Consider the following 27092-nt stretch of genomic DNA (forward strand, 5'->3'; position numbering starts at 1 on the left):
CACACATGAATCAACTCAAAAGCCAAAAGAAAGACAACAAACAAACAACAGCAATGGCAACAAACTCTATAAGAACCTCATGACAGGGATAAACTCTATCTCAATAATTAGCCTGAATGTGAATGGACTAAATGCACCACTGAAAAGACACAGAATGGCAAATTGAATGAAATATCATGAGGCTACAGTATACTGTCTCCAAGAGACTCATCTCACCAGAAAGGACACTCATAGACTCGAAGTAAGAGAATGGAAAACAAAATTTCATGCGAATGGAACACAAAAGAAAGCAGGAGTTCTGATCTTAATATCAGACAAAATACCCTTTAAGCTATCAAAAATTTTAAAAGCTACAAAAGGTCACTACATAATGATAAAAGGTTCAATCCATCAACAAAAAATATCCATCCTAAACATATATGCACCCAACATAGGAGCACCAACTTTCATAAAGCAGATTCTAGGTAAACTAAAAAAAGAAATTGACTCTAACACTATCATAGCTGGGGACTTAAACACCCACAAACAACCCTAGTCAGATCATCAAGACAACAAATCAACAAGGAGATGTGGAACCTCAATATGACACTTGATCAAATGGACTTTTGATATCTACAGAACACTCCAGCCAACAATCACAGAATATAAATTCTGCTCATCACCACATAAAACATACTTCTAAGATCGACCACATCCTTGGTCATAAATCAAGCATAAACAAATTCCATAAGACTGAAATTCTGCCATGTAGAATAAAAATAAATATCACAGTGGAATAAAAATAAATATTGACACCAACAAAGTTCCCCCAAAACACACAAAGACATAGACACTAAACAGCATGATGATAAACATGCTGGCTCAACACAGAAATCAAAACAGAAATCGAAAGATACCTGGAAACAAATGAAAATGAAGAAACTTCTTACCAAAATCTCTGGGATGCCATGAAAGCAGTACTAAGAAGGGAATTCATATCTCTATGAACACACATAAAGAAAGTGGAAAGACCACAAGTTAACAGCCTAAAAAATCACCTAAGGAAGCTGGAAAAGCAAGAACACCAAAAGCCTAACTTCAGCAGATGAATCCAGATTACCAAAATAAAAGCCCAAATTTGGGACATAGAAGACAAAAATATAAAACAAAATCAACAAAACAAAAAGCTAGCTTTTTTTGAAAGGATAAACAAGATTGATGGACCTCTAGCTAGAATGACCCAAAAAAAGAGAGAAAAAGGCCAAATAAACACAATCGAAAATGCAAAAGATGAAGTCACAACTGACCCCAAAGAACTACAAAAGATTCTCAGAGATTACTATATACAACTATGGATGGAAACTAAAAAATCTATATGAAACAGAGGACTTTCTTACATCACACAACCCCCAGCCCACGAACTGGGAAAAAATATTTGCCAACTCTCTATCTGAAAAAGGCCTAACATCTAGGATCTACAAGGAACTCAAACGGGCCACAAAAGAAAAAAAACAAACAGCCCTATTACAAAGTGGGCAAAAGATATGAATAGACACTTCTCAAAAGAAGACATATGAGTAGCCAACAGATACATGAAAGAATGCTCAGCCTCACTAGTCATCAAAGTTTTAAATACAAATTAAAACCACAGTGAGATACCACCTAACTCCAGTCAGGATGGCCATCATCGATAACTCAAAAAGCAACAGATGCTGGAGAGGATGCAGGGAAAAGGGAACACCTTGCACTGTTGGTGGGAGTTTAAATTAGTACATCCTCTGTCTAAAACAGTGTGGTGATTCCTAAAAGATCAAAATCAACCTCTCATACAACCCTGCAATCGCCCTACTGGGAATATACCTGGAGGAACTCAAATCACTCAATGAAAAAGATACCTGCACACACATGTTTATTGCAGCATTGTTCACCTTAGCAGAAACATGGAACCAACCATGCACCCCATCAAAAGAAGACTGGATTTAAAAAATGTGGTACATATACACGATGGAATATTACGCAGCCATAAAGGACAAAATTATGAACTTCACAGCAACTTGGATAGACTTAGAGTCTATATTACTGAGTGATATATTACAGAAACAAAGAACCAAGTATCGCATGCTCTTACTCATAAGCAGAACTTGAACAACAATCATAATACTATATGAAAGGGATTGGCAGTAGTAGGGGGCACACCTCATCAACAAGGGTACCTGCATAATGAATATTTGTATACCTAACCCTGAATTGTACCCCACATATTTAACATGTAGAAAAAAATAGGGCAATGATTAAGTCTGCCATATCGACTGACCCTTTCTTTTACAAGAGATTTCTCTGAGGCATCCAATACTGTTTGATTGCATTTTACCCACAATAGAACTTCTTTCAAAACTAGAATCAATCCTCTCAAACTCTGCTGTTTCATAAACTAAGTATAAGTAATATTGAGCTTTGTTGTTATTTCAACAATGTTCAGAGCATCTTCAACAGGAGTAAATTCCATCTCAAGAAACTACTTTCTCTGTTCACCCATAAGAAGCAACTAACTCCTCATTCATTCAAGTATTATCATGAGATTGTAGCAATTCAGTCACATCTTCAGGCTCCGCTTCTCATTCTGGCTTTCTGGCTCTTTCCACCACAACTGCAGTGACTTCCTCCACATGAGTCTTGAACCCCTTCAAGTCATCCATAAGGTTGGAATCAACTTCTTCCAAACTCCTGTTAGTACTGATATTTTGAGCTCTTCTCATGAATCACAAATGTTCTTAATGGCTCCAGAATGCTCAATCTTCTCCAGAAGGTTTTCAATTTACTTTGTCCTCATCCATCAAAGGAATCACTATATATGGCAGCTATAGCCTTATGAAATATATTTCTTAAACAATAAGACTTGAAAGTAGAAATTACTCCTTAATTGATAGGCTGTAGGATGAATGCTGTTTTAGAAAGCATGAGGTACTATCATGCCGGCTTTGTTGTTCCATTTACAGAGCACAGGCAGGGTACTCTTAACATAATTCTTAAGGGCCCTAGAATTTTCAGAATGGTAAATGAGCGCTGGCTTCAACTTCAAGTCACCAGCTGCATTATGTCTTAACAGCTTTGAAGCCAGGCATCGACTTCTCCTCTCTAGCTATTAAAGTCCTAGATGGCAATTTCTTTCAATAGAAGGCTCTTTCATCTCTATGGAAAAATCTGTTTTTTAGTGGAGCCACTTTCATCAATGATCTTAGCTAGACCTTCGGGATAACTTACCACAGTTTCTCCATCAGCATGTGCTGCTTCACCTTGTATTTTTATCTTAATAAGACAGCTTCTTTCCATAAACCTCATGAAAAGTTGGAAGCAAGTAGAGACTAGCTTCCAACTTTTCTTCTGCAACTTCCTCACCACTCTCAGTCTTGCTAGAATTGAATAGAGAAAGGGCCTTGGTCTGGATTAGGCTTTGGTGTAAGGGACTATTGAGGCTGGTTTGATTTTCTATTCGGACCACTAAAATTTTTTCCATGTCAGCAATAAAGATGTTTTGCTTTCTTATCATTCATATGCTCACTGAAGTAGCACTTTTAATCTCCTTCAAGGACTTCTCCCTTGTGTTCACAACCTGGCTAACTGTTTGCACAAGAGGTCTAGCTTTTGGCCTTTCTTGGCTTTCAACATGCCTTCCTCACTAAGTTTAATCATTTCTAGGTTTTGATTTGAAGTGAGGGATGTGAGAGATCCCTTCCATTTTAACACTTAGAGACCATTTAGGGTTATTAATTGGCCTAATTTTCAAAATTGTTGGGTTTCAAGAAATAGAGTGACCCAAAGAAAGGGAAAAAGATGAGGGAACAGCTGTCAGTGGAACAGAACACACACAATTTATTAAGTTCACTACTTTATATGGGAGTAGCATGTGGCACCCCAAAACAATTACAATAGTAACATCAAAAATCACTAATCACAATTCACCATAACAGATATAATAATAATGAAAAAGTTTGACATATTGCAAGAATTACCAAAGGTGACACAGAAATACAAAGTGAGCACACGCTGTTGGAAAAAAAGGTACCAGTAGCTTTGTTTTAAATAAAGTTGCCATAAACCTTCAATTAAAAAAAATCCATTATCTGTGAGGTGCAATAAAATGAGGTGTGCTTATACTCTACTTATATTACACAAGGCTTTTAGGAATCAAATCTCTCATGTGCAATGTCCTAGCTGCCTATGAATTCTTACCATCTGGCTTTTAGAAACTAATTTTGTAATTTTCTAAATTTCCCAATGACACAATTAACTTCTTCCTACATCTCTAATTGCTCAGCTGGCAAATTTGAGCACTCAACTGCCCATTAAATAGAAATAAATAATATTCATGGACCAACAGACATAATCTCAAAATGATGCTAGGCTATTAGTAAATTTTGTAAAACAAATATCCAAATATTAACCATATTGCTCAAAAGTAAGTGGAAACAGATTCATAAAACATCAATCCTGAATGTTGCAAAATTGGGCTGTGACCAAGGATTTAGTGATCACCCATCATTCACATGGGTGATCTTCAGTGGTAGAGGCAGATTTAAGAAGGATCTCTCTCTCTCTCTCTCTCTCTCTCTCTCTGTGTGTGTGTGTGTATATGTGTGTGTGTGTGTGTGTGTGTGTCCCTCTGTCTCTGTCTGTCTCTCTCTTCATCCATTCATCAACTCCTCTCCCCCACTTTATGCTAATACTTTATTTAATGTGTGTGTTTTTAAAACTCTAACCAGGAGCAGACACAAAAGAGAGGACTGACTGAGAATTGTTAAGAGGAACAACTTATGGGGGGGGGCACGTGGCAACACACCATGTACCCAGTCCACTATTAGGGGGAGAAATGACCAGCCAGAAGCTCAAATTTCACCTGCATGCAGTCTACTTATGTAGTGAATCCCCACTTGCACCCCACACTCTAAAACAAAAAATACCAAAAAAAGAGCAACTTATTAAGATTAAAGTACAACAGTTGTCTTAGGAAGGTATACTTCAATGTTTAAGGAAGTCTTTTGTAAATGCCCTAACAATATTCAGAGGGATCATGTATAGCTAATTAATCCTAGCAGAGCTGAAGCACAATTGAAAGCACATACTCAGAACAACAACTACACTGAGTTCCTTTAGGCATGTACTGGTTGTACCTATTCTTAATATCTTTTCACACTGAATTCCCTCTTTTTTGTTATTGCTGGAAGTCTGAGATCTCACATAAGCTCTTAGGATAAAAATTACTCATTTAAAAATTGCCAGTTAGTACTTTGTACTGTCAGAAATTTATACTCTAATTCAATAACAGAATGAGATCTTAACACAGGGAAAATTCTAAAGGCAATCTTTAGTCTGATCTCTCATCCAGCACAAGATTTGCCTCTAAAATATCTGGAGACAGGGCATCACCCACCATCTGCTTCAATAGTTTCAGCATCTACTAGCTCACCACTCTTCTAAAAGCTTAGTCTGAGGATCATTTTTATACTTCAAAATTAATCTTGCCTTTTTATACAGAAGAAAACTCCATCTTGGTAGACAGTATCTATGGTTTTTCTTTTTCTTTTATATATATATTTATTATTATTATTACTATAAAGATGTGGGGTACAATTCAGGGTTAGGAATACAAACATTGATTATGCAGGTGCCCTTGATGAGGTGTGCCCCTCCCTCCCCTAACAGTTCCCCTCAACTGCCAATCCCACCGCCCTTCCCCTGACAGTTTCCCACTACTGCCAATCCCTTTCTTATAGCATTATAAATTGTTCAAGGTCCACTTATGAGTAAGAATATATGGTACTCTGTTCCTTGCTTCTGTGATAGATCACTGAGTGTGATCGACTTTAAATCCATTCAAGTTGCTGCGAAGTCTCTGTTTGTCCTTCTTTATGGCTGCATAAAATTCCATTGTGTATATGTACATTTTTTAATACACTCCAGCTTCGATGGGCAGCATGGTTGGTTCCATGTTTTTGCTATTGTGAATAGAGCTGCAACAACCATACGTATGCAGGTATCTTTTTTGTGGAATGATTTGAGTTCTTCTGGGTATATTCCCAATAGGGGAATTGCTGGGTCATATGGAAGGTCAATTTCTAGTTGTTTTAAAAATCACCACACTGTTTTCCAAAGAGGTCGCACTAGTTTGCATTTCCACCAGCAGCGTAGAAGCATTCCTTTTTCTCCACATCCTTGCCAGCATTTGTTGGTTGTTTTATTAGATGGTCATTCTTACTGGGGTTAGGTGGTATCTCAATGTGGTTTTGATTTGCACTTTTCTAATGATGAGTGAGGCTGAGCACTGTTTCATGTGTCTGCTGGCTGCCCATATATCTTCTAAGAAGTGTCGAGACAAATCCTTCGGGTCTCTCTGTCCTCTCAATAAAAATACTGCTTTCTAAAAAAAGGGGGGGGGAGGGGGAGAGAAGTGTCTATTCATGTCTTTTGCCCACTTTTTAATGGGGCTGTTTGTTTTTTTTTCCTTTTGGCATGTTTGAGTTCCTTGTAGATCCTAGTAATATCTAGGAATGCCATTGTCAGATATGCAGTTGGCAAATATTTTTTCCCATTCTATGGGCTGTCTCCCTGCTCTCTTGATGGTTTCTTTTGCCTTGCAGAAGCTCGTCAGTTTGATGAGGTCCCATTTGTCTATTTTATTTCTTAAGGTATGGGCATTTAAGATTCTGATTAGGAATTGGGTGCCCAGTTCCAATGTCCATAAGGGTGTCTCCTGAATTTTCTAATGTCCTTATAGTTTGAGGTTTTACAGTTAGGTCTTTGATCCATTTAGAGTTAATTTTTGTGTATGGTGATATAGGGGTCCTGTTTCAATCTTCTGCATGTGATCAGCCGGTTTTCCCAACACCATTTACTGAATAGGTTCTCCTCTCCCAGTGGTTGTTGTTGGAGGCTTTGTCCAAGATGAGTTGGTTGAAAAATTGAGGCTTTACTTTTGGAATCTCTATCCTATTCCATTGGTCTATGTGCCAGTTCTTGTACCAATATCAGGCTGTTTTGATTACTGCTGCCTTACAGTAAAGTTTGAAGTCTGGATGTGTGATATCTCCTGCTTTATTTCTTTTGTTAAGGATTGTTTTGGCTATCCGTGGTCATTTATGTGTCCATATGAATTTCTGTATTGTCATTTCCAGGTCTGAGAAGAATGATGTTGGTAACTTAATGGGTAATGCATTGAATCTATAGATTGCCTTTGGTAGGCTGGACATCTTAACAATGTTGATTCTTCCTATCCATGAGCATGGAATATTTGCCTATGGTTTTTCAAGTGTACTTTTTGTTTGTTTTTAATTTAAACCTCAATTGCCTCTAATAAAGATTGTGGACATCTTACAATAAAATACTTACCTTTAAGTTTGTGTGAAAAAACTTAAAAAAAACCCAAACAAAATATATCAAAGAAAAGAAAATATACCAGTTGCCTAACTTAGCGACGTGTTACTGTGAGTGAGCATTTATTATTTTCCTGTACTGCCTAGCAACCAATGCTAATAGAAACAGTAGTAACAGTAGTCTCATTACCTGAGCTTAAAACGTATTAAAACAAAACAACAAAAGGCGACTCATTAGTTCTTTAAAAGGGAGAAACTCTTGATATTTTAAGGAATGATGAGCCTGACTGTGAGCAGCATAGCCAACCAAATAAACATCAATAGGGAAACAGGAATATTTTAACAGAAAATATTGGTGTAAGAAAGGTGTGTGCACATCAACCACAAAATGGACACTACAACTGAACAACATACAGAAAAATCCTTCATAAAGCATTCCTTTCATCCTCCCTGCCCTTCGGTGGCCACCACTAATTTTTATCTACATAGACTTGCATATCCTGGAATTTTATATAAATCGAATCATACAACATGTGGTCTTGTGTGACAACTTCTTTCACTTAGTATAACATCTTCAAAGTTTATCTATGATTTGTTTCTCATTATTTTTCCTTTTTATGGCTAGATAATATTCCTTGTATGGCTATATCGTATTTCGTTTATTCATTTATATCAGTGAAAGGGTATTTGGGTTTTTTCCACTTTTTTGGTTTTAAATGTCTGTCCCCTCCAAAACTCATGCTGAAATTTAATCCCCAACGTGATGGCACTGAAAGATGGGACCCGTAAGACGTGACTGGCTCAAGAGGGATCAACTCATCCATGATTGCTGGGTCACCACGAGAGTGGGACTGGTGGCTCTACGGAACAAAGATGAGAGGCCCGAGCTAGCACGCTCAGCACCCTGGCCACGCGATGCCCTGCCCCACCTCATGCTGAAATTTAATCCCCAATGTGACAGCACTGAAAGATGGGACCCGTAAGACGTGACTGGCTCAAGAGGGACCAAGTCATCCATGATTGCTGGGTCACCACAAGAGTGGGACTGGCAGCTCTACGGAACGAAGCCGAGAGGCCTGAGCTAGCGCGCTCAGCACCCTGGCCACGCGATGCCCTGCCCCACCTCAGGACCCCACAGAGTCCCCACCAGTATGGCTCTCCCAAAACGGGGCCCTCCACCTGGGATTCCTCCCTCTTCACCACTGTAAGAAACAGATTCCTCTTCTTTATCATCGCCCAGTTTCAGAAGTTCTAAGCAACAGACAATGGACTGAAGGACACTTTTCCATTATCATGAACACTGCTGCTATAAACACTGTACATGTTTGTGTGTGGACATAAGTTTTCATTTCTCTTGAGTACATACCCAGGAGTAAATCTGGTAAGTTACATATAGGGTATACCCATTCGAAAACTTGCCACCTTGTGCTTACGTTGGCAGCACTGTACAACTCGGTAAGGTCATAACCTTGGTATATCAGTGTCTCACAGTTGTGTTCATGCCAACATGTGGCAGTGTCTTGCTGAATGGCATTCATTATTGTTGTGGCATGTTTTTGTGTGCCGTCATGAGAATGTCAGAGCTTGAAATGGAGTAGAAAACAGACATAAAATTTCTTATTAAACTTGGCAAGAGTGGGAGTGAAATTAGGGACATGTTAGTCCAAGTTTATGGGGATATCGCTACGAAAAAAATGGCAGTGTACAAATGGATTAAACGATTTTCTGAAGGAGAGAAAGTGTCACTGATAAAGAGAGGTCAGGATGGGCAGTAATGAACAGAACTGATGAAAACATTGCAAAAATTTGTCTAATTGTGCATCAAAATCATCAACTGACTGTGAGCAGCATAGCCAACCAAATAGACATCAACAGGGAAACAGAAATATTTTAACTGAAAATCTTGGCATAAGAAAGGTGTATGCAAAAATGGTCCCAAAGGGGCTCTTGCATCATGACAATGCACTTGCTCACAAAACACTATGAGGGAGTTTTCAGCCAGTCAACAAGTAACTGTACTGGAACACCCTCCCTACTCACCTGATCTGGCCCCCATGACTTTCGTCTTTACCTGAAGATAAAGCAAACACTGAAAGGAAGACATTTTCATGACATTCAGGACATCAAGGTTAATATGATGACAGCTTCGATAGCCATTCCAGAAATAGTTCCAAAATTGCTTTGATGGGTGGATTAGGCACTGGCATCAGTGCATGGCTGCTCAAGGGGAGGACTTCAAAGGTGACTGCAGTGATATTCAGTTACGAGGTATGCAGCGCTTTTTCTAGGATGAGTTCGTGAACTTAAGTGTCGACCTAGGATATAATACGTTTAATCTTTTCGGGAACTTCTAGACTGCTTTCCATTAATACTGTAACGTATGAAGGTTCCAATTTCAGAGAGCTCTTGTTCAGTCGCTACTCCAACACCTCACACAGAGGAAAAACCCTTTCCCACACAGAACCTGAATCACACCACATAGCTCAGATGACTAAATTCAGAAACAGCTCGCAGCATGCTCCAACTTAATCTCACACCCAGCTCTACAAGACAGAGTTTGCTTAAAGGCAGCACAATGCAAGACTCAAGTGACGTGTTACACCCATTAATCTATCTTCCAGACAAAGCTCCCTCAAGAGTTTAGGTTAGGTAACCATACATGTGAACCATAATGGCCCACTAATAAGGAATGAGCAGCATCTCCATGGTTCAGGCTGCACACCCACTGACTAATAATTGTTCATTTCTTCTTTGTGCTCTTCTGTAAGTCAGAGTCTCTAAGTATGGTCCAGAGACTACTGAGGAAGCTCTCTTGGTGGTTCAAGATCAAAACTTTTTCACAATAAAACTAAGATGTCATCTGTCTCTTTTTACTCTCATTCTTTCACTAGTATGGTGTTTCCTAGAGACTATATGACATGTGATATAAGATATAATGCAGGTGAGACTACTGTTGCCATCTATTAAGTCACACTTTACAAATATTTGCCGATATGCAAAACGATGCTACTTTTCTACTTTTTTTTTTGGAAAATACAGTTTTTTTTGCATAACATAGGTACTATTTATGATAACATATAGTGGGGTTGATTTTTTATTTTCTAAGTAATTTTTTAAATGTTCTTTAAATTTCTTAATTTCTGAACGGTAAATAGCAACAGACATGTCATAAACAAAAGTCCTTTGAAGTTCTCAATAATTCTTTAAAAAGTAAAGAGATTTTAAGACCAAAAAGCTTGAAAACCGCTGCTTTAAGTAAAAATGATATTTTTGAAATCAGATTAAAAAATAATTTTTGGTTTTAAAATTCAAATATTTGACTCCAAAGACTCATATTATATTCATTCAACAAAAAACTTATGTAATGCCTGTCATGAATGTACCAAGATTATGCCACCATCCTGCAATATTCCTATTTATTTCAATTATTCATCATTGTCCATTTTGTTGGCTCTAAAATGACAGGAAAAGATGTGATTGCATAGTAAAATTATGACATATTACACTGTATGCAAATATACAGGTCAATTTTTGCAAATACTGTGACTACTTTGCCACCTTGTGTTCAGTAAAGAAACTGCATATTATTTTCATTATTTTATTTCTACACCGAAAGAAGGTGTTAAAATATGCAACTATGATTGAAGAATTTAATTCTACCCCTCAATTCCATTAATGTTTGCTTCATATATTTTGAAGCTTTGCTATCATAGGCATAAACCATCATCTTAATGAACTGACCCTTTCTATCATTATGAAATGTCTTTATCTCTGGTAAGGTTCCTTGTTTTTTGTCTAGTAATCCTTTCTCATCTGATATTAACATAGGCCAATCAGTAAGGTTCAACCTACAATACTGCTTATTGGATGAATAGTGTACTTTTTCACCCACACATTTACTTTCAATCTGTGTTTTAAAAGTATATTTGTTATAGACATCATGTAGACTTGATGATAACACACACAAATATAATCTCTTTTAATTAGAATGCTTGATTCACTTACTTTTAAATTAAGTATTAAATGTAGTTGAATTTAGATCCACTTGTTTACTAATCCTCCTCCCCAGCCCCAAGTTTTTCGTTTGTCTCTGTTCCCCTTTTTTGGCCTTCTTTTGGGTTAACCACAATTTTTTTAGAATTCACTTTATTTTAATTCATTGGCGTTTTAGTCGTATCTCTTTGCCTTATATTTAAGTGATTGTTCTAGGAAATTGTAGTATATATCTTCAACTTTTACCTGCTTACTTAAGAGTTAATATTGCACCCTTTACATGTAATATAAGAACAATTTACTGCTCTCTATCACCTATTCCTTAGGTAATGCCACAACACGATGTTATACTTTTTGCTTTAAATAGGCATTCTTTTTAAATGAAAAAGCAATCTTGATTCTCACTCATATTGTTACCACTACTGAGGATTTCAGTTTCCACCTGGTATCACTACTTTTCAAACTGATTAACTTATTTTAGCACTTCTTGTAGTACAGATCTGCTGGCAATAAATTCTCAGTTTTCGTTTATCTGAAAAAGTCTTTATTTCATCTTCAGCCTTAAAGAATTATATATCTTTACAGATACAGAATTCAGGGTTGATAGTGCTATTTTTTTTTTTTTCAGCAGGCATTTTCATTGTTTCCTGGTGTGTTTTCTCTGGCTGCTTCCAAGATTTTCTTTGTATCTTTGACTTTTAGCAGTTTGAATAGGCTATGACCAGTTGTGATTTTCTTTATATTGATAATACTTGGATTTGCTAAGCTTCTGAATTCACAATTTTACATCTTTCACCAAATTTGTGAAATATTTGGCCCCTATTTTCTCAAATATTTTTCAGTCCCATTCTCTCACCCCTCTCTAGAACTTTCATTCTTTTTATGAATTCTATCTCCTCCACTTTCTAGCTACTACAGGTGTCCCCATTTCTACGATCTAGTTCTTCAAGTCAGTAAAACTGCGTGTCACCATCAGGGTTTTAGCCATCCTTCATGGCACCAACACTCACACATAACCTCAAGTTAAATGCCACAAGAGGCCGGGTGCAGTGGCTCATGACTGTAATCCCAGCACTTTGGGAAGCTGAAATGGGAGAATTGTTTGAGCCCAGCAGTTTGAGACCAGCCCTGGCAGCATAGCAATACTTTGTCTCTATAAAAAATTAAAAAATTAGCTGGGCAAGGTGTCACACATCTATATACTCCCAGCTACTTGGGAAGCTGAGGCAGAAGGATTGCCTGAACCCAGGCGGTCAAGGTTGCCATGAGCCACAATGGTGCCACTGTACTCCAGCCTGAGCGACAGAGTAAGACTCCGACAATAACAAACAAACAAACAAATAAACAAACAAACAAACAAACAAAATGCCAAAGAAATGGGGAATTCACCCATTAACATTTCTTCTAAATATGCGAACTTTGCCCTCTAGTTTCTGTCTGCTTATGGTTGTTCACCAGTGTCTTCAGATAGCTATTTTTAAATATTTTGATCTGAGTTTATAGTTGGTATTGCTGGTCTAACAGGAGCTAATCAGCTATAACCAAGTGGAACCCTGCATATTACTTTAGAAAACCAGTCAATAAAACTTACTAATTTCAACAAAGACAAATGGAAAATAAGTCAATGAAAGAGAAACTGATTTTATAATGACTTAAAGTAAATGTGTCCTTGGTACATTTAAGAATAGTAACTAAAAAGTAGGTTTGAAAGGTGTTATTAATAGTAGAGAATCTTAGGACTTCTAAATTAAAAGAATTCATTTGTCTCCCATAATCCTGAAACTTTCTAAAATGACTGTAAAGAATAAATAAAACCAGAGACACAGAAATCAGAAGAGAAGACAACAAAGTTTTGGAAGTCTGAAAGCTAAATGGGTGAGCAACAACATGCACAGCAGAAGGAAGAAAGGTGAAAACAAAGCCTATGTATAAGTTGGATGGGAGCCTACATAAAAGCCAATTTGTTTAGCAGAACCCCCAGAAGGTACAGGAATGAGAGATTCCAGGTAGTTCTGAAAGTCACAGTGCCAGAAGGTCTCAAATTCAAAATAAGAAGCAGTCTGACCCCAGATCCCCTCCCTTTATCCCCCAAAGTCAAGCAACACCCCTGCTACCCAACACTGTGAGAGGTGTAGGTTTACCTCTGGAGAGGAGGAACCAGAGACACTACCCTCAGGGAAACAGACACACTTGAAGCACGGAGGGTCTGAACTAAAAACAAGCAAAAGTCTACATGTCACAACATTAAGCTCTGCCTCCTTCCACCACCACCCATCCACCAAATGGCTCCCAAATGACTGCAAATTCTTCCTAGGGGCGCAGACCAGCCCAAGATTGATGCCAATGCTAGAGGAAAATAAATTTTAAGTAGCTACCTCCATAATAAATAGAATGAGAGAAAAGTCTCTAAGCACTTCAGAAGGTTAAGTGGGCATAATTATCAAAGATCATCTTATGTGACACTATTAGTATTAGGAAAAACAGTCCTGACATTTAACTAAAACTAAAAGAAAATTGAACGTCAGTAAAAACATTTTTTTAAAAATCAGCAATCTAAGCACTTAGTTGCACTCAGATATATTTGGGGGAAAAAATGTATAAACTTCTCCTAGGAAGACTAGAAGTCATTAGCAATAGCCACACTTAATTAAACTGAATTTGCAATTTACATCTATATTACACAAGTATCCTCTTTCAAAAAAAACAGTTTTTCTGTCTTTCTCCATCTCTTTCCAATTCCATAGGGGCATTTCCCTCTGTCTGTTTATGCCTTAGATCTAATAGTGACAGTTACCAGCACTTAACTTTCTTGATATTAGTTGCTTGGAAGGGGGGAAAAAAAGTTGGACGAGAACCTACATAAAAGCCATTGGCTATTTCCTATGTTCCAAAACAAGTCAGCTGCAAAGATTCATTTAGATGAAATGAACTTAAGGAGACTGCATATATCCATCACAGAGAAATGATAAGCATTTGAGATGATGAATATGTAATTACTCTAATTTGATCATTACACAATGTATACATGTCCTGAAACATCACAATAACTCATAAACATGTACAATTTATTATGTACCAATGAAATAATTTTTTAAAACAGTGGAAAAAAAGTAGAAAGCTGTAAGAGAACATTGCTCCCATCTCTAACAAAAAGAAAAAGGTAGATAGATAACCCCGAAGAAATCATGAATTTTTTAGCTCACAGAGCAGTGAGGTCAGAAGGTAATCAGATAAGGTAACTTCTACAGGGTAACAAACTCCTCTGAAGAGATGGAACACATGAACCACTTCAACTTTGGCAATGTCTAGAAAAAAAGCGACATCACTATAAACAACTAAGAATTTAACAAACTCTTAAGGGCCAAGCGTGCACAAGAGCATTTAGAATTCCTGAAAGCCTCACACACAAAGGCTTTTGTGCCCATGCACCAGTACTTCCTTCATATTCTTGCACCTCTTGAAATGCTTACGAGAAATACTGTGAGCAAGGCAGACCTGAGAAAGGTCCACTGGTGGGACATGTGCGCCAGGCCTGCACCGAGACTGGAGGGTAGAGCAGGAATACCATGCGAAGTCCAGCCACACCTGGGCCTGCAGGAGTACAGCATGATATCCTCCTGCTGGGGTACAGTGAGAAACTTGACCACTCCACAGATCCAACCCTAAGACAAAAGGCTTCGGTTGCTGGGGAGGGGCAGCAAAGTCCTCCCCCCAGCACCCAGAGTCTGTGCTGATAATGGGCAAAGACTAACTGCTGCTGCACTGACACTCGGCAAAGGCTAGCTCAGTCCTGGGGAAGGAACAGAGAACCTAGTCATACCCAGATTCTGCGCTGGTACAAAACAGTGATCCCGCACTGGCAGAGAGGAAGGAAAATACTCACATCCTACAGCCTCTGCCCTGCTCTCCTTTCACCCCTACTGAGAGAAGGCAAAGCTCAGCTGCCATGGAGAGGAGAGGCAAGAAACCTGCCTGCATTCAAGATCCTGCACTGAGCAGGAGGCAGAAAGTGTCTTCCTGAGGAAGTGACAGAAGCATTGAGGAAGCTCCTGGGGCTCAGGGGCTTATCACCTTCCTAAGGCTGAGGCTGAAACAGGAAAACTGCAAAAACCCTTTCTATCCCCAATACAAGTCTTGTGGGATAGGAGCAATGGAAAAAGACCCTACATATCCATATCCATATCCATATCCATATCCATATCCATACACATATACATATACATGGTAAGCTGTCAACTAAGAATGGAACAAGAATAAGAAAGTCTCTAGCATTGCAAGCCCTACATTAAAAACAAAGTAGCAGTGGCTCACAATTGGAAGAATTTGAAGTCTCTGGGACTCTGATGATAACAGCAACAATACACTCCCAAAGCCAGCTCAACTACTAATACTAACTAGAATAACTCAAACTAATTGCCTGCCAGAAAAAATGCACCCACTTCTGAGTGTACTATTCATCTGTATGTAATGTGTGACATTCAATCAAAAATCACAAGACACATCTTTTAAAAAAAAGATAAAACAACTCATTGTCAAAAGAGAAAAGAGCAACACAACCAGACATTCAGATGGTCCATATGTTGGAACTATCAGGCAGGAATGTTAATGCATAATATTTTTAAAAATCTAGCAGGAAATGTGGATGACACTTAACAGATGGAAAATTTCAGCACAGAGGCTGGAACTCTAAAACAAAATCTAAAGGAAATATCAAAAATGGAAAACATAACATCAGAATGAAGAATTCCTCCAATGGGCTCATCAGCAGACTGGACATAAACGGAAAGACTCTGCAAACATTAAAAAAAAAAAAAAAAAAAGACCAACAGAAATTATCCAAACGAAACAAAATAAAAAAAAAAAAGAGAAAAATTGAATGGTATATCTAAAAGCTCTGGGACAACATGATCTAACATATTTGTAACTGGAATTCCAGAAGAAGAGATATTTGAAGAGAGAATGGTTGAAAACCTGTCAAAATTAATTTAGAGACCTCCAAGCAGGAAAAATATAAGGAAAACCAAATCACAGTCAAACTGCTAAGAACCTCAAGGGAAAATCTTAAAGGCAATCAGAGAAGAGACCTGACATCCTGCTATGGTTTGATGCTTACCCCCTCCAGACTTCTTGTTGAGATCTGATCCTCAGGGTTGGAGGTGGGGCCTAAGGGAAGGTGTCCACCATGAGGGATCTCTTAGGAATAGATTAAAGCCCTCACTAGGGGGTGAGTGAGTTCTTTTTCTATCCCTTTCTGTGAGAGCCGGGGGTTAAAAAGATCCTGGCAACCCCCCCTTCCTCGTCCCTTGTCCTCTACCACGCCATCTCGTGCAGAATGCCTCCCCTTTCCCTTGAACACGAGTGGAAGCAGCTTGAGGCCCTCACCAGACGCTGATGCCCTAACTTGAACCTGAGAGCACCAAAAGCATCTAAGCAAATAAACCTTTTTTGTTGACAAATTACCCAGCCTCGTGTATTCCTTTATACCAACATAAAAACTATGAGAAAAAGTTAAGAATGATAGCAGAGTTCTTTCTCATCTATGCAAACTAGAGGAGTGACATCTTTAAAATGATGAAAAGAAATCTGTCAAGCTAGAAATGTATACCTAATGATAATGTATCTATAAGTGAGGGCAAAAATAAAGACATTTTCAGAAAATCAAAGCTTGTTTATAGTGAACAAACTTGCACTACAAAAAAAAAAAAAGGTTAACTGAAGTTCTGGAGAAATCTGAATCAACACAAAGGAATAACAAGCACTGAGAATGGTAAATCTATGGGTGAATATTAAGGGTTTTTTTTCATTTTCTAAATCATTTTAAAAGTGACTGCATAAAGCAAAAACAGTAACATACTGTGGGGTTTAAAGCTTTTGTAAAAGTAAAATGAATAACGATAATAGCACAAGACACAGAAAAGGAAAACGGAAGCATATTTTTATAAAGTTCTGGTCAGGAATAGTGGCTCATGCCTGTAATCCCAGCACTTTGGGAGGCCAAGCTGGGAGGATTTGCTTTAGCCCAAGAGATCGAGACCAAAACGGGCAACATGGTGAGACCCCCGTCTCTACAAAAAGATCTAAAAATGAGTCAGGCATGGAGGCGAATGCCTATAATCCCAGCTACTCGGAAAGCTGAGGCAGAAGGACAGCCTGAGCCCAGAGGTCAAGAATGCAATGAGCCGTCATGCCACTGCACTCCAGTCTGGGTGACAGAGACTCTGACTCAAAAAATAAAAATTAAAATAAAGTTCTTATACTATTTGTGAAACAGTATTTTATCTGAAAGACAACTGTGGTAAGTTAGAAATGTATATCATGAATCCTTAGAGCAACGTCCAGCAAAAAAGTATAAAGAATAAGTCAACCATCCTCATGGATTGGAAGAATCAACATTGTTAAGATGTCCATCCTATCCAAGGCAATCTACAAATTTAACACAATACCCATTAAATTACCAGCAGCATTCTCCTCAGACCTGGAAACAACAATACAAGAATTCATATGGAAACATAAATGACCACAAATAGCCAACATAATCCTCAGCAAAAAAAATAAAAAAAAAAAAAGCGGGAGGTATCAGACTCCCAGACTTTAAACTTTATTATAAAGCTACAATAATCAAAACAGCTTGGTATTGGTACAAGAACAGACATACAGACCAATGGAACAGGATAGAGGTTCCAGAAGCAAAACCTCATTTCTCAACCAACTCATCTTCGACAAAGCCTCCACCACCAATCACTGGAAAGAGAAGACCCTATTCAGTAAATGGTGCTGGGAAAACTGTCTGACCACATGCAGAAGATTAAAACAAGACCCCTACCAATGCCATACACAAAAATCAACTCTAAATGGATCAAAGACCTAAACGTAAAACCTACAACTATAAGAATCTTAGAAGATGCAAGAGACACCCTGATGGAAATTGGAACTGACAACCAATTCCTGGTCAAAACCTCAAGTGCCCATGCTATAAGAGATAAGATAGACAGCCGGGCTCAGTGACTCAGCCTATAATCCTGTGCTTTGGGAGGCTGAGGTGAGTGGATTGCCCGAGCCTGTGGGTTCGAGACCCGCCTGGCCAACTTGGCAAGACCTCATCTTTACAATAAATCAAAAAATTAGCCAGATGTGGTAGCACGCGCCTATAGTTCCAGCTAGTTGGAAGGCTGAGGTGGAAGGATCGCCGGAGCCCAGTAGGTCAAGGCTGGGTGAAAGAGTGAGACTCCAACTCAAAAAAAAGATAGACAAATGGAACCTCATCAAACTGACAAGCTTCTGCAAAGCCAAAGAAACCATTGAGAGAGTAGGAAGACAGCCCACAGAACGGGAAAAAAATATCTGCCAACTGTATGTCTGACAAAGGCCTAGCATTAAGGATCTACAAGGAATTCAAACAGGCCTTAAAAGAAAAAGACAAACAGCCCCATTACAAAGTGGGTAAAAGGCATGAAGAGACACTTCTCAAAAGAAGACATACAAGCAGCCAACAGATACATGAAAAAATACTCAGTTTCACTAGTCATCAAAGAAATGGAAATTAAAACCACACTGAGACACCACCTAACTCCAGTTAGGATGGCCATCATCAATAACTCAAAAAACAACAGATGCTGGAGAGGCTGAGGGGAAAAGGGAGCACTTCTACACTGTTGGTGGGAGTGTAAACTAGTACAACCTCTGTGGAAAACAGTTTGGTGATTCCTAAAAGATCTAAAAATTGACCTCCCATAGATCCCACAATCCCCCTACTGGGAATACACCCAGGAATACACTCAAAAGCACTCAAATCACTCTTTGAAAAAGATACCTGCACATGAATTTTTATTGCAGCATTATTCACAATACCAAAAACATAAAACCGACCATGCTGCCCATAGAAAGAGAACTGGATAAAAAAAATGTGGTACATATTCACGATGGAATATTACACAGCCACAAAGAAGAACAAAACTAGGAACTTCGCAGCAACCTGGAAGGACTTAGTCTATAGTGCTGAGTGATCTATCACAGAAACAAAGAACTGAGTACCACATGTTCTCACTCATAAGCAGACCTTTAACAACTACCGTAATACTATAAGAAAGGGATTGACAGTAGTGGGAAACTGCCAGGGGAGAGGGGGCACATGAGACTACCTACATAATGAACATTTGTATATCTAACCCCGAATTGAACCCCACATATTTAAAATTAAAACAAAGAAAAGAATAAGTTAAATCGTGGCAATAAAATGGCTTCATTAAAATATAGTGATGACTATATCAGCAATGGATAGATCTAGGTAGGCGAAGAACTTATGAAATTCACTTCAGCACTCTTGCAACTTTTTTGGAAATAAAAAAGCTTAATTAAGTAACACCTAATGACAAAAATGGCCCTTAAGAAATCTTCAACATTTACCTAATCCCCACAGCATGCAGAGTCTACAAAAGAAAATACAAAACTAAACAAAGGAAAGAGAGCATCTATGATCCCCGTCAGGCTGTTGCTCATTCTCAAGTGGGGCTAAAACTGAAATAACAGACCATGAATCTATATCAGAGAACTGTCCAGAAATAACAAAGTTTCTGATTAAGGAATTCATATATTCCCTAACTCCCGGGGCCAATAATATGAAACATCTAAAATGAAAGTCCTTTAACTGGAGAATATCTTGTGAAATCATTGGAATTTCTATACCATACTGTGGTTTAAAAGTCCTGCACATCCTGTAAAGACCCAGTTACTCCAAAGGCAGAGGAAGAAGGATCCCTTCAGCCCAGGAGGCAGAGTCCAGCCTGGGCAACATAGTGAGACCCCATCTCTACAACATCATTTGAAAATAAAAAATTCTACATATATCAAAATCTACACTATTCAAAGAACACTTCTTGAACACTAACCATGAGACATGCCCTCAGCTAGATGCAGGGGATATAGAGATAGAATTTGCATATTAATAATCTGAAATTCAATTTAATAATAAAGAAATATAAAAAGTAGGCAAAAACATAACAAACATTCTGACAGGTCCTATGCACCCAGTACTGTGGGAAAATGCCCAAGGGAAAGAGAAAGTCAAGAGGGTCAGAGTGGAATTTTCAAAGAGACCTCAGGAAAGAAGGTGAGAATTGAGGATGTCAAACAATGTAGGAAGAGCAACAGCCCAACATCATTGAAAAGGTGAGAGAGGACTGATAAGAGCACATAAAGGGATTTACTTAGAAAATGTCTTGGGAAGAATGATGTCATTAAAAGGAGTATGTCTTTCTGATACAAGAGAAAGAAAAGACAAGAGTACAGATACCATATATCAGAACATTGCCTTGTTTGACCTCAGGTAGGAGCGTGCATATCAGGCAACACACATTTCTCACTATTTCGATCAAAAAATCACTGCAAGTGTTGACACTGAGAAAACAAATAAGTGTTACAGAGTAGGTAAATCTGCAAATATAAAATCCATGAATAATGAGGATCAACCACATTCACAAAAATTTATACTACCACCGACTTATGAGTAAATTTCAAAAGGTTTATTGTAAATGAATCTAGAAATCTAAAAAATTTCTAATATAAGTATAAATACTACTTCTTGAGATCAATTTGCCAACTTCTAAAAAACAGTTTCAAAATATGAAAAATACAGACCGAATTTTTTTGTCACTTTTTCAGTGGCCTCAAGCAGGGCTCTTCAATTTACTAGTACATGGCCAGCAGCATTAGGAGGAATCAAAGTATATGCATTCCTAAATTATAAATGAAATCCATTCAATCCCATTTGGAATACCTAATCTGCTCAATTTTTAGCAGTAGAGCCACTAGTCCTTTGCCTGTAATCAACTTTTTTGACATACCATCTATCCACATGGACAGAGTACAGGCCACACATCCCTTACCCTCACTAAGATCAAAAGTTGAATTAAGCCGCCAAATGATGATTTCATGACTTAATATGCCATTACCAATATTGATTACATACTACAATAAAATACATCATATATACTAAAACAGTCTGTCTAGGCTCTCCAGAGCTGAATGAGTGATTCAGCTGCTTGCTCAAAGCTTCACATGTGTAAATCATCTTTAGTTCTTAAGAGGAGAAGGGAGAAAGAGCAATAAGGTAGAAAACTATCAAAACAAAGCCAGAATGGCAAATTCAATACTTTCCTTTTCTTTTTTTTTGGATTCAGGGTCTCACTCTGTCACCCACGTCGGAGTGTAGTGGCATGATGACAACAATCATGGCTCATGGAAGCCTCAACCTCCTGGGCTCAGGAAATTCTTCCACCTTAGCATTCCTGGCACCTGGGACTACAAGCGTGCACCACCATGCCCAGCTGAAATTTTTAAATTTTTTTTTGTAGAGACAGGGTCTCTCTATGTTTCCCAGGCTGGTCTCAAACTCCTGAGCTCAAGCAATCTGTCAGTCTTGGCCTCTCAAAGTGTCCAACCACAAGATTTTTAAAAAGGCAATAACTCCCCTCCACCAGCCCATTTCTTCAACATTCCAACTAACTACTACTACATTACAGCAATTACATACTTAGCAGAAAATGGTGAAAACTAAATGTACAAATTAGGAATCAACATATTCCAGAACATTTTACAGCCTGCTGCCAGTCAAGTGCTCTTTTTATACCATCATTTTTAAGTGCATAACCATGCTCAGCAACCTGAAAATGAAGCAGAAATGATATTACATACTCAAAAAGAGAAAAGTAGTCTGCAAAATATAAACATAAAAACTGAAAGGACAGAGCCCAAAATGGAATGTGTCTTTCTGGTCTCCTTGAGTTCCCCACAATAATATTTACCCAACAATCTTTTCTTAGAACCCCGGCCAAGTCACAAGACACTGAGATTAATATCTCCTAAAGAATTTGTCTTTCAGCTAACAGACCTGCCTCTCTCATCTGTGTGACTAACCCACCCATCTGCCTCCCATCCATTCCTGTGACATCAGTTCCTGTGCTACCTGTCCCCCTTTGTGATGACATAAAACAGACCACCACTCAATCACCTTAACAACCTGCCCCCATCAAAGGAAAGGTTTAAAAAGCATTCAGCCTCAAGCAGTGTCCACCATACTTTTGTTAAGTTTTGGCCCCCTCCTTAATCTTAGGGAGGTGAATCTTCTCTCTTTCCCTCTAATCTACTTTCTAAATAAACTATATTTTCCAATCTAATTTCTGTGCAATTATATGCATCTTACCCACAGCATCAGCTCACTGACCTAACAAAAACCCACACCAAATTACATATTTTCTAAGATTTCTTGAAGAGACTGTGTCTCCCTCATCCTGATCACCTGAATTCAGACCTAATCTAAAAATAAGGAACTGTTAGAAAATGAATATTTTTAAAAAGGGAAAAATATGACACTATAATTGCTTTCCTGTAGTAGAATTCTGAATAAAACTTGGGTCCAAACATTATCTCGACCTTCGAGGCTAAAGATGGCATACATTCCCCCATTAAGAATGTTTTATTCTATCAGTAGCCAGGCGCGATGGCTCATGCGTGTAATCCCAGCACTTTGGGGGGTGGAGGCGAGAGGACTGCCTGAGTCCAAGGGTTCGAGACTAGCTTGGGCAACATGGCGAGACCTCATTTCTATAATAATTCAAAAAGTCAGAGGTGGCTCATGTCTGTAGTTCCAGCTATTTGGAAGGCTGAGGAGGAAGGATCACCTGAGCCCAGTATGCAGAGGCTGTGGTGGACATGAGCATGCCACTGCACTCCAGCCTGGTTGCCAGAGTGAGACTCTGACTTTAAAAAAAAAAAAAACCACTATCAATAATATTTTAAATTAGAACAACTTTGGAACAAAAACACAAAACAATTACATTTAGTCATGTATTCTTAGTTTCATTTGGGATTACGTAAGAAGTTACCCACAATCTGCTTGTCTCACGATCATACTACTTTCCATCATTTGTCAACATCTGGGTTCACTTCCTATTACCATCTGAATTTCAGCTAAATGCTTTCCTTGTCCCATTTCAATCCACAGCACCTACCACCAGACTAACCTCTACAAGGCACACTCTGATCACATCGTCCCCATGTCCAAATCCCTTCGACAGCTCACACTGCCAACTAAATGAAGAACACATTTCTCAGTCTGGCTTTTAGGATCATCTACAGTCTGACCTTCCCAGCCTTCTTTCTTGTAATTCTCCAATAGCTAATCTAAGCTCCAGAAGACCTCGGGCTTTTCTGTGCCTGTACCTCTATTTAAGCCTTTCCGTCCACTTAGGTGCACCTCCTCATCTCCTGCTGAAATCCTGCCTGCTGCTTCCAGGCTTATCTCCACCACCAAAGCAGCCCCGACTTTCACAGCCCACTCGACTCCCTCCCTTCACTCTGCTACTGCCTGCTCTGTAGCCTCTTGGGAAACTTCACTCCACCAGTTGCCTAATAGCCATTGATCCCTGCTCCAAGGCCTAAACTGAGGGTTTCCCAGTCAAATAAAAGACCAGATGTCAAAAAGAAAAAAAAAGATACATCTTATTTCTGCAAGGGGGGCAGTGATAGAGAAGGACACATTCCCCAAAAGAAAGTTTAAAACTTCACGATTAAATCAACAACATTACCAGAAGAGGTGCCAAACATTCAAATCCTTACACGAAATAAGGAACTGGGAGCAGTGTCCAGGCTGAGTATCCCAAATCAAAAAACAGAAATGCTCCAAAACCTGAAACTTTTTGAGCTCTGACATGATGCTTAAAGTAAATGTATAATGGAGCATTTCAGATTTCAGATTTTTAGACTCAACCAATAAGTATATAATGCAAATACTCTAAAATCTGAAAAAAAATCAATATTGGAAACACTTCTGATCCCAAGCACTTTGAATAAGGTATACTCAACCTATATTTTCAAACACAGCAATCCAGTCCCTTATCCCCATCAATACGTCAAGTGAATAATAAAGTCTAGCTGTTCTAATCGCGTTCTAATAATGTCTCATTTATCTAAGATCACTAGGACATGAGAGTTCACATGATCAAGTTTTCTGGATAAGTGGTTTCCTATTGCAGGAACAGAGCTCAGGTAGGCCTACAGCCTGGGCCAGCAGAAAGATGCTCATGGGAAACTAGCCTTGACTTCACCCAGTCTAGCAGAAAAAACTCAGGCACAGTTGGGAGGTCATGTTGTACCAGCTACTTGCACCTGGTAAACAAGTAGGCAGCATGAAGGGAGGGTGAGGAGGGCAATAAAAAAAACCCCATAAAATCTTTAAATTGGCAAAATGAGCTTTTTGCAGAATCCTCATGCCAGGTTGCTGGTCCTATCATTTGTGTATCCCTGAGGAACTCAGAGTTGACCACCGTTCTGTCTCAAAGCAAGCTATGTCATCACCTGCTGGAAATTTTCATACCCTTTGCCATTGAAAAAGTCATGCTCTAATTGTGTCTGTTGTTAATTGAATTGTGTCCCCTCAAAATTCATAGGTTAAAGTCCTAACCACCAGTAGCTCAGAATGTGACCTTATTTGGACATAGGGTTGTTGTAGATGGAAAATTAGAGGGGGTCATACCAGAGTAGGGTTAGCCTCTAATAGAAAATAAATCTAGGGTTTGTGTAAAAATGAAAAATCTGGACACAGACAAAAAACACATAGGGAGAATGCCATGTAAAGAGGAAGTCAGCTACTGAGTGACCTACAAGTCAAGGAACTCCAAAGTTTGCCAGCAAGCCACCAGAAGCTAGGCGAGAGACATGGAGCAAATTCTTACTTGCAGTCCTCAGAAGGAACCAACCCTGCTGACACCTTGATCACAGACTTCTAGCCTCCAGAACTATAGGACAATACACTTCTGCTGTTTAAGCCACCCAGTTTGTGATATTTTCTTATGGCAACCACAGGAAACGAATACAGCATTTATTGGTGCCCTTCCATTAACCATATCACCAATCCACTATGACAATCACCACATACCTTTGTAAGTAACCACACTTCTTAAAAATAAGTGCCACATTCATTCAACAAACACATAGTGATGGCCGCTATTTGCCAGGAACCAAAGAGAGAGCAATAAGTAAGAGTGACATGGTCCCTGCCCTCCTACAGGATAACTGACAGCAAACCAAAATTAGAGAATGGTAACTTACAATCATGATAAAAGCAAAAATGAGACATTTCCCATCCTCTTTAAGCAGACAGTAGACAGAGGGAACATGTACGGAGCCTCACTGCACAGTGCCACACCCACCACTGCTGCTCCCACTTCCCCTAGACGTCAGATTGCTGGCTACTATGAAGTCTGCTTGTATCAGCTACTCTCTTGTCTCTCTGCTCACTTCCTCCAGTGCTCCCATTTCTAATTTGGAGCTTCTAACTTTCAATAAGATTTAAAAAATAAAAAATAAATCAAACAACTTATAACAAAAATTGCTGCCAGTGAGAACTGAAGATCTGGCTTTAATGCCGGACTTTCAAGATTCCTTTAGGCTCTCAGAGATATTGTTTCCAACAGAATTCTGTTACGAGGTCCTAAGGAAAAAAGTTATTGTCATATAAACTGGATGTTACTAAATAATTTTATTGTACTAGGTTGCCTGGCAAACACTTGTTTCCTTTCAACGGAAATGTAGAACAGGGATGCTAGTAAAAAAATTTCATTTCAAAAGTTTACTGTTTTCTGAACAGAACATAATGGTTACGTATGGTAGAATTATTGCCCCAAGTCAGAATGATGTAATGTATTGTCCAGTACAAGGTACATTTTTGTCACATGACTGTGAATGATATCACCAAATAACATAGCTATAGAGTTATACAGCATTATAACTGAAAAGCCCAGCAAAATTTTTTGCGTACTTAATAAACATCGCCCACCTCTTATGCATATCCAACAATCGTCCTTTTTGTTGTGCTTTCTAAGTTCTTCTTCAGTGACTTCAATTAACCTGCCTTTTAATCCTGTTAGATCGTTCCCACTTTTGGTCAGTCGAATCCAATCCATAAGACTTCGGCCCTGTTTTAAAGGTACCTAAAAAAGGAAAAAGGGAGAATTAACTCTGGTTTCTTCAAGCTAGTTGTTTTCCCTTCTCCTTCCTGCTGCTTGTCCTCAGACTACTACATTACTGCTAACCCTATTTTCTTTTTTTGAGTTGGAGACTCACTCTGTCACCCAGCTGGAGTGCAGTGGTGCTGATGGGCCCAGGCGATCCTTCTACCTCAGCCCTCCAAGGAGCTGCAACTACAGGCACGTGCCGCCACACCCAGCTATTTTTTTTTTAATTGTAGAGATGAGGACTCACCAAGTTGCCCAGGTTGGTCTCGAACCCATGAGTTCAGGCAATCCTCTCACCTCAGCCTCCCAAAGTGCTGGGACTATAGGTGTGAGCAACTGCCAATCCCATTTTAAAAGACAATAAACCTCAAATTTAAGGATTCTACAAGTCCTTTTACAGCTTTAGGAGGCTGTCAAAGGTGTTTTTGCTGTATTTCAAATTATAAAAAGAACACTACTTGAAATATTTAGGTAGGACTTAGAAACTCTGTCACACAAATTTTCATAATGGCATCATAGCACAGTTCTCCCTCAGTATACTCAGGGGATTGGATCCAGGACTTACCCCCTCCCCCTCCTCCATACCAAAAACTGTAGATGCTCAAGTCCCTGATAGAAAATGTCATGGCCAGGCACAATAGCTCACGCTTGTAATCCCAGCACTTTGGGAGGCTGAGGAGAGAAAACTGACTGAGCCCAGGAATTTGAGACCAGCCTGGGCGACACGGTGAAACCGTCTCCATAA

At 38.8% G+C, this 27092-nt stretch overlaps 1 protein-coding gene across 2 annotated transcripts in view; it reads right to left on the minus strand.

Moving 5' to 3' along the window:
• Positions 1–26319, minus strand: part of LOC103265450 (cytochrome b5 reductase 4) — a 94976-nt gene extending 68657 nt beyond the window's left edge. For both annotated transcript variants that reach the window (XM_008063113.1, XM_008063112.1), the window contains exon 1: positions 26170–26319. In XM_008063113.1, coding sequence (XP_008061304.1) covers positions 26170–26296 — 127 coding nt within the window. In that variant the 5' untranslated portion in view covers positions 26297–26319. The remainder of the gene's footprint in view (positions 1–26169) is intronic.
• Between the last annotated feature and the right edge of the window lie 773 nt (positions 26320–27092).

The sequence above is a fragment of the Carlito syrichta genome, unplaced genomic scaffold (assembly GCF_000164805.1).
Source record: "Carlito syrichta isolate Samal-C Ts95f unplaced genomic scaffold, Tarsius_syrichta-2.0.1 Scaffold306592, whole genome shotgun sequence".
Taxonomy (NCBI): Eukaryota; Metazoa; Chordata; class Mammalia; order Primates; family Tarsiidae; genus Carlito; species Carlito syrichta.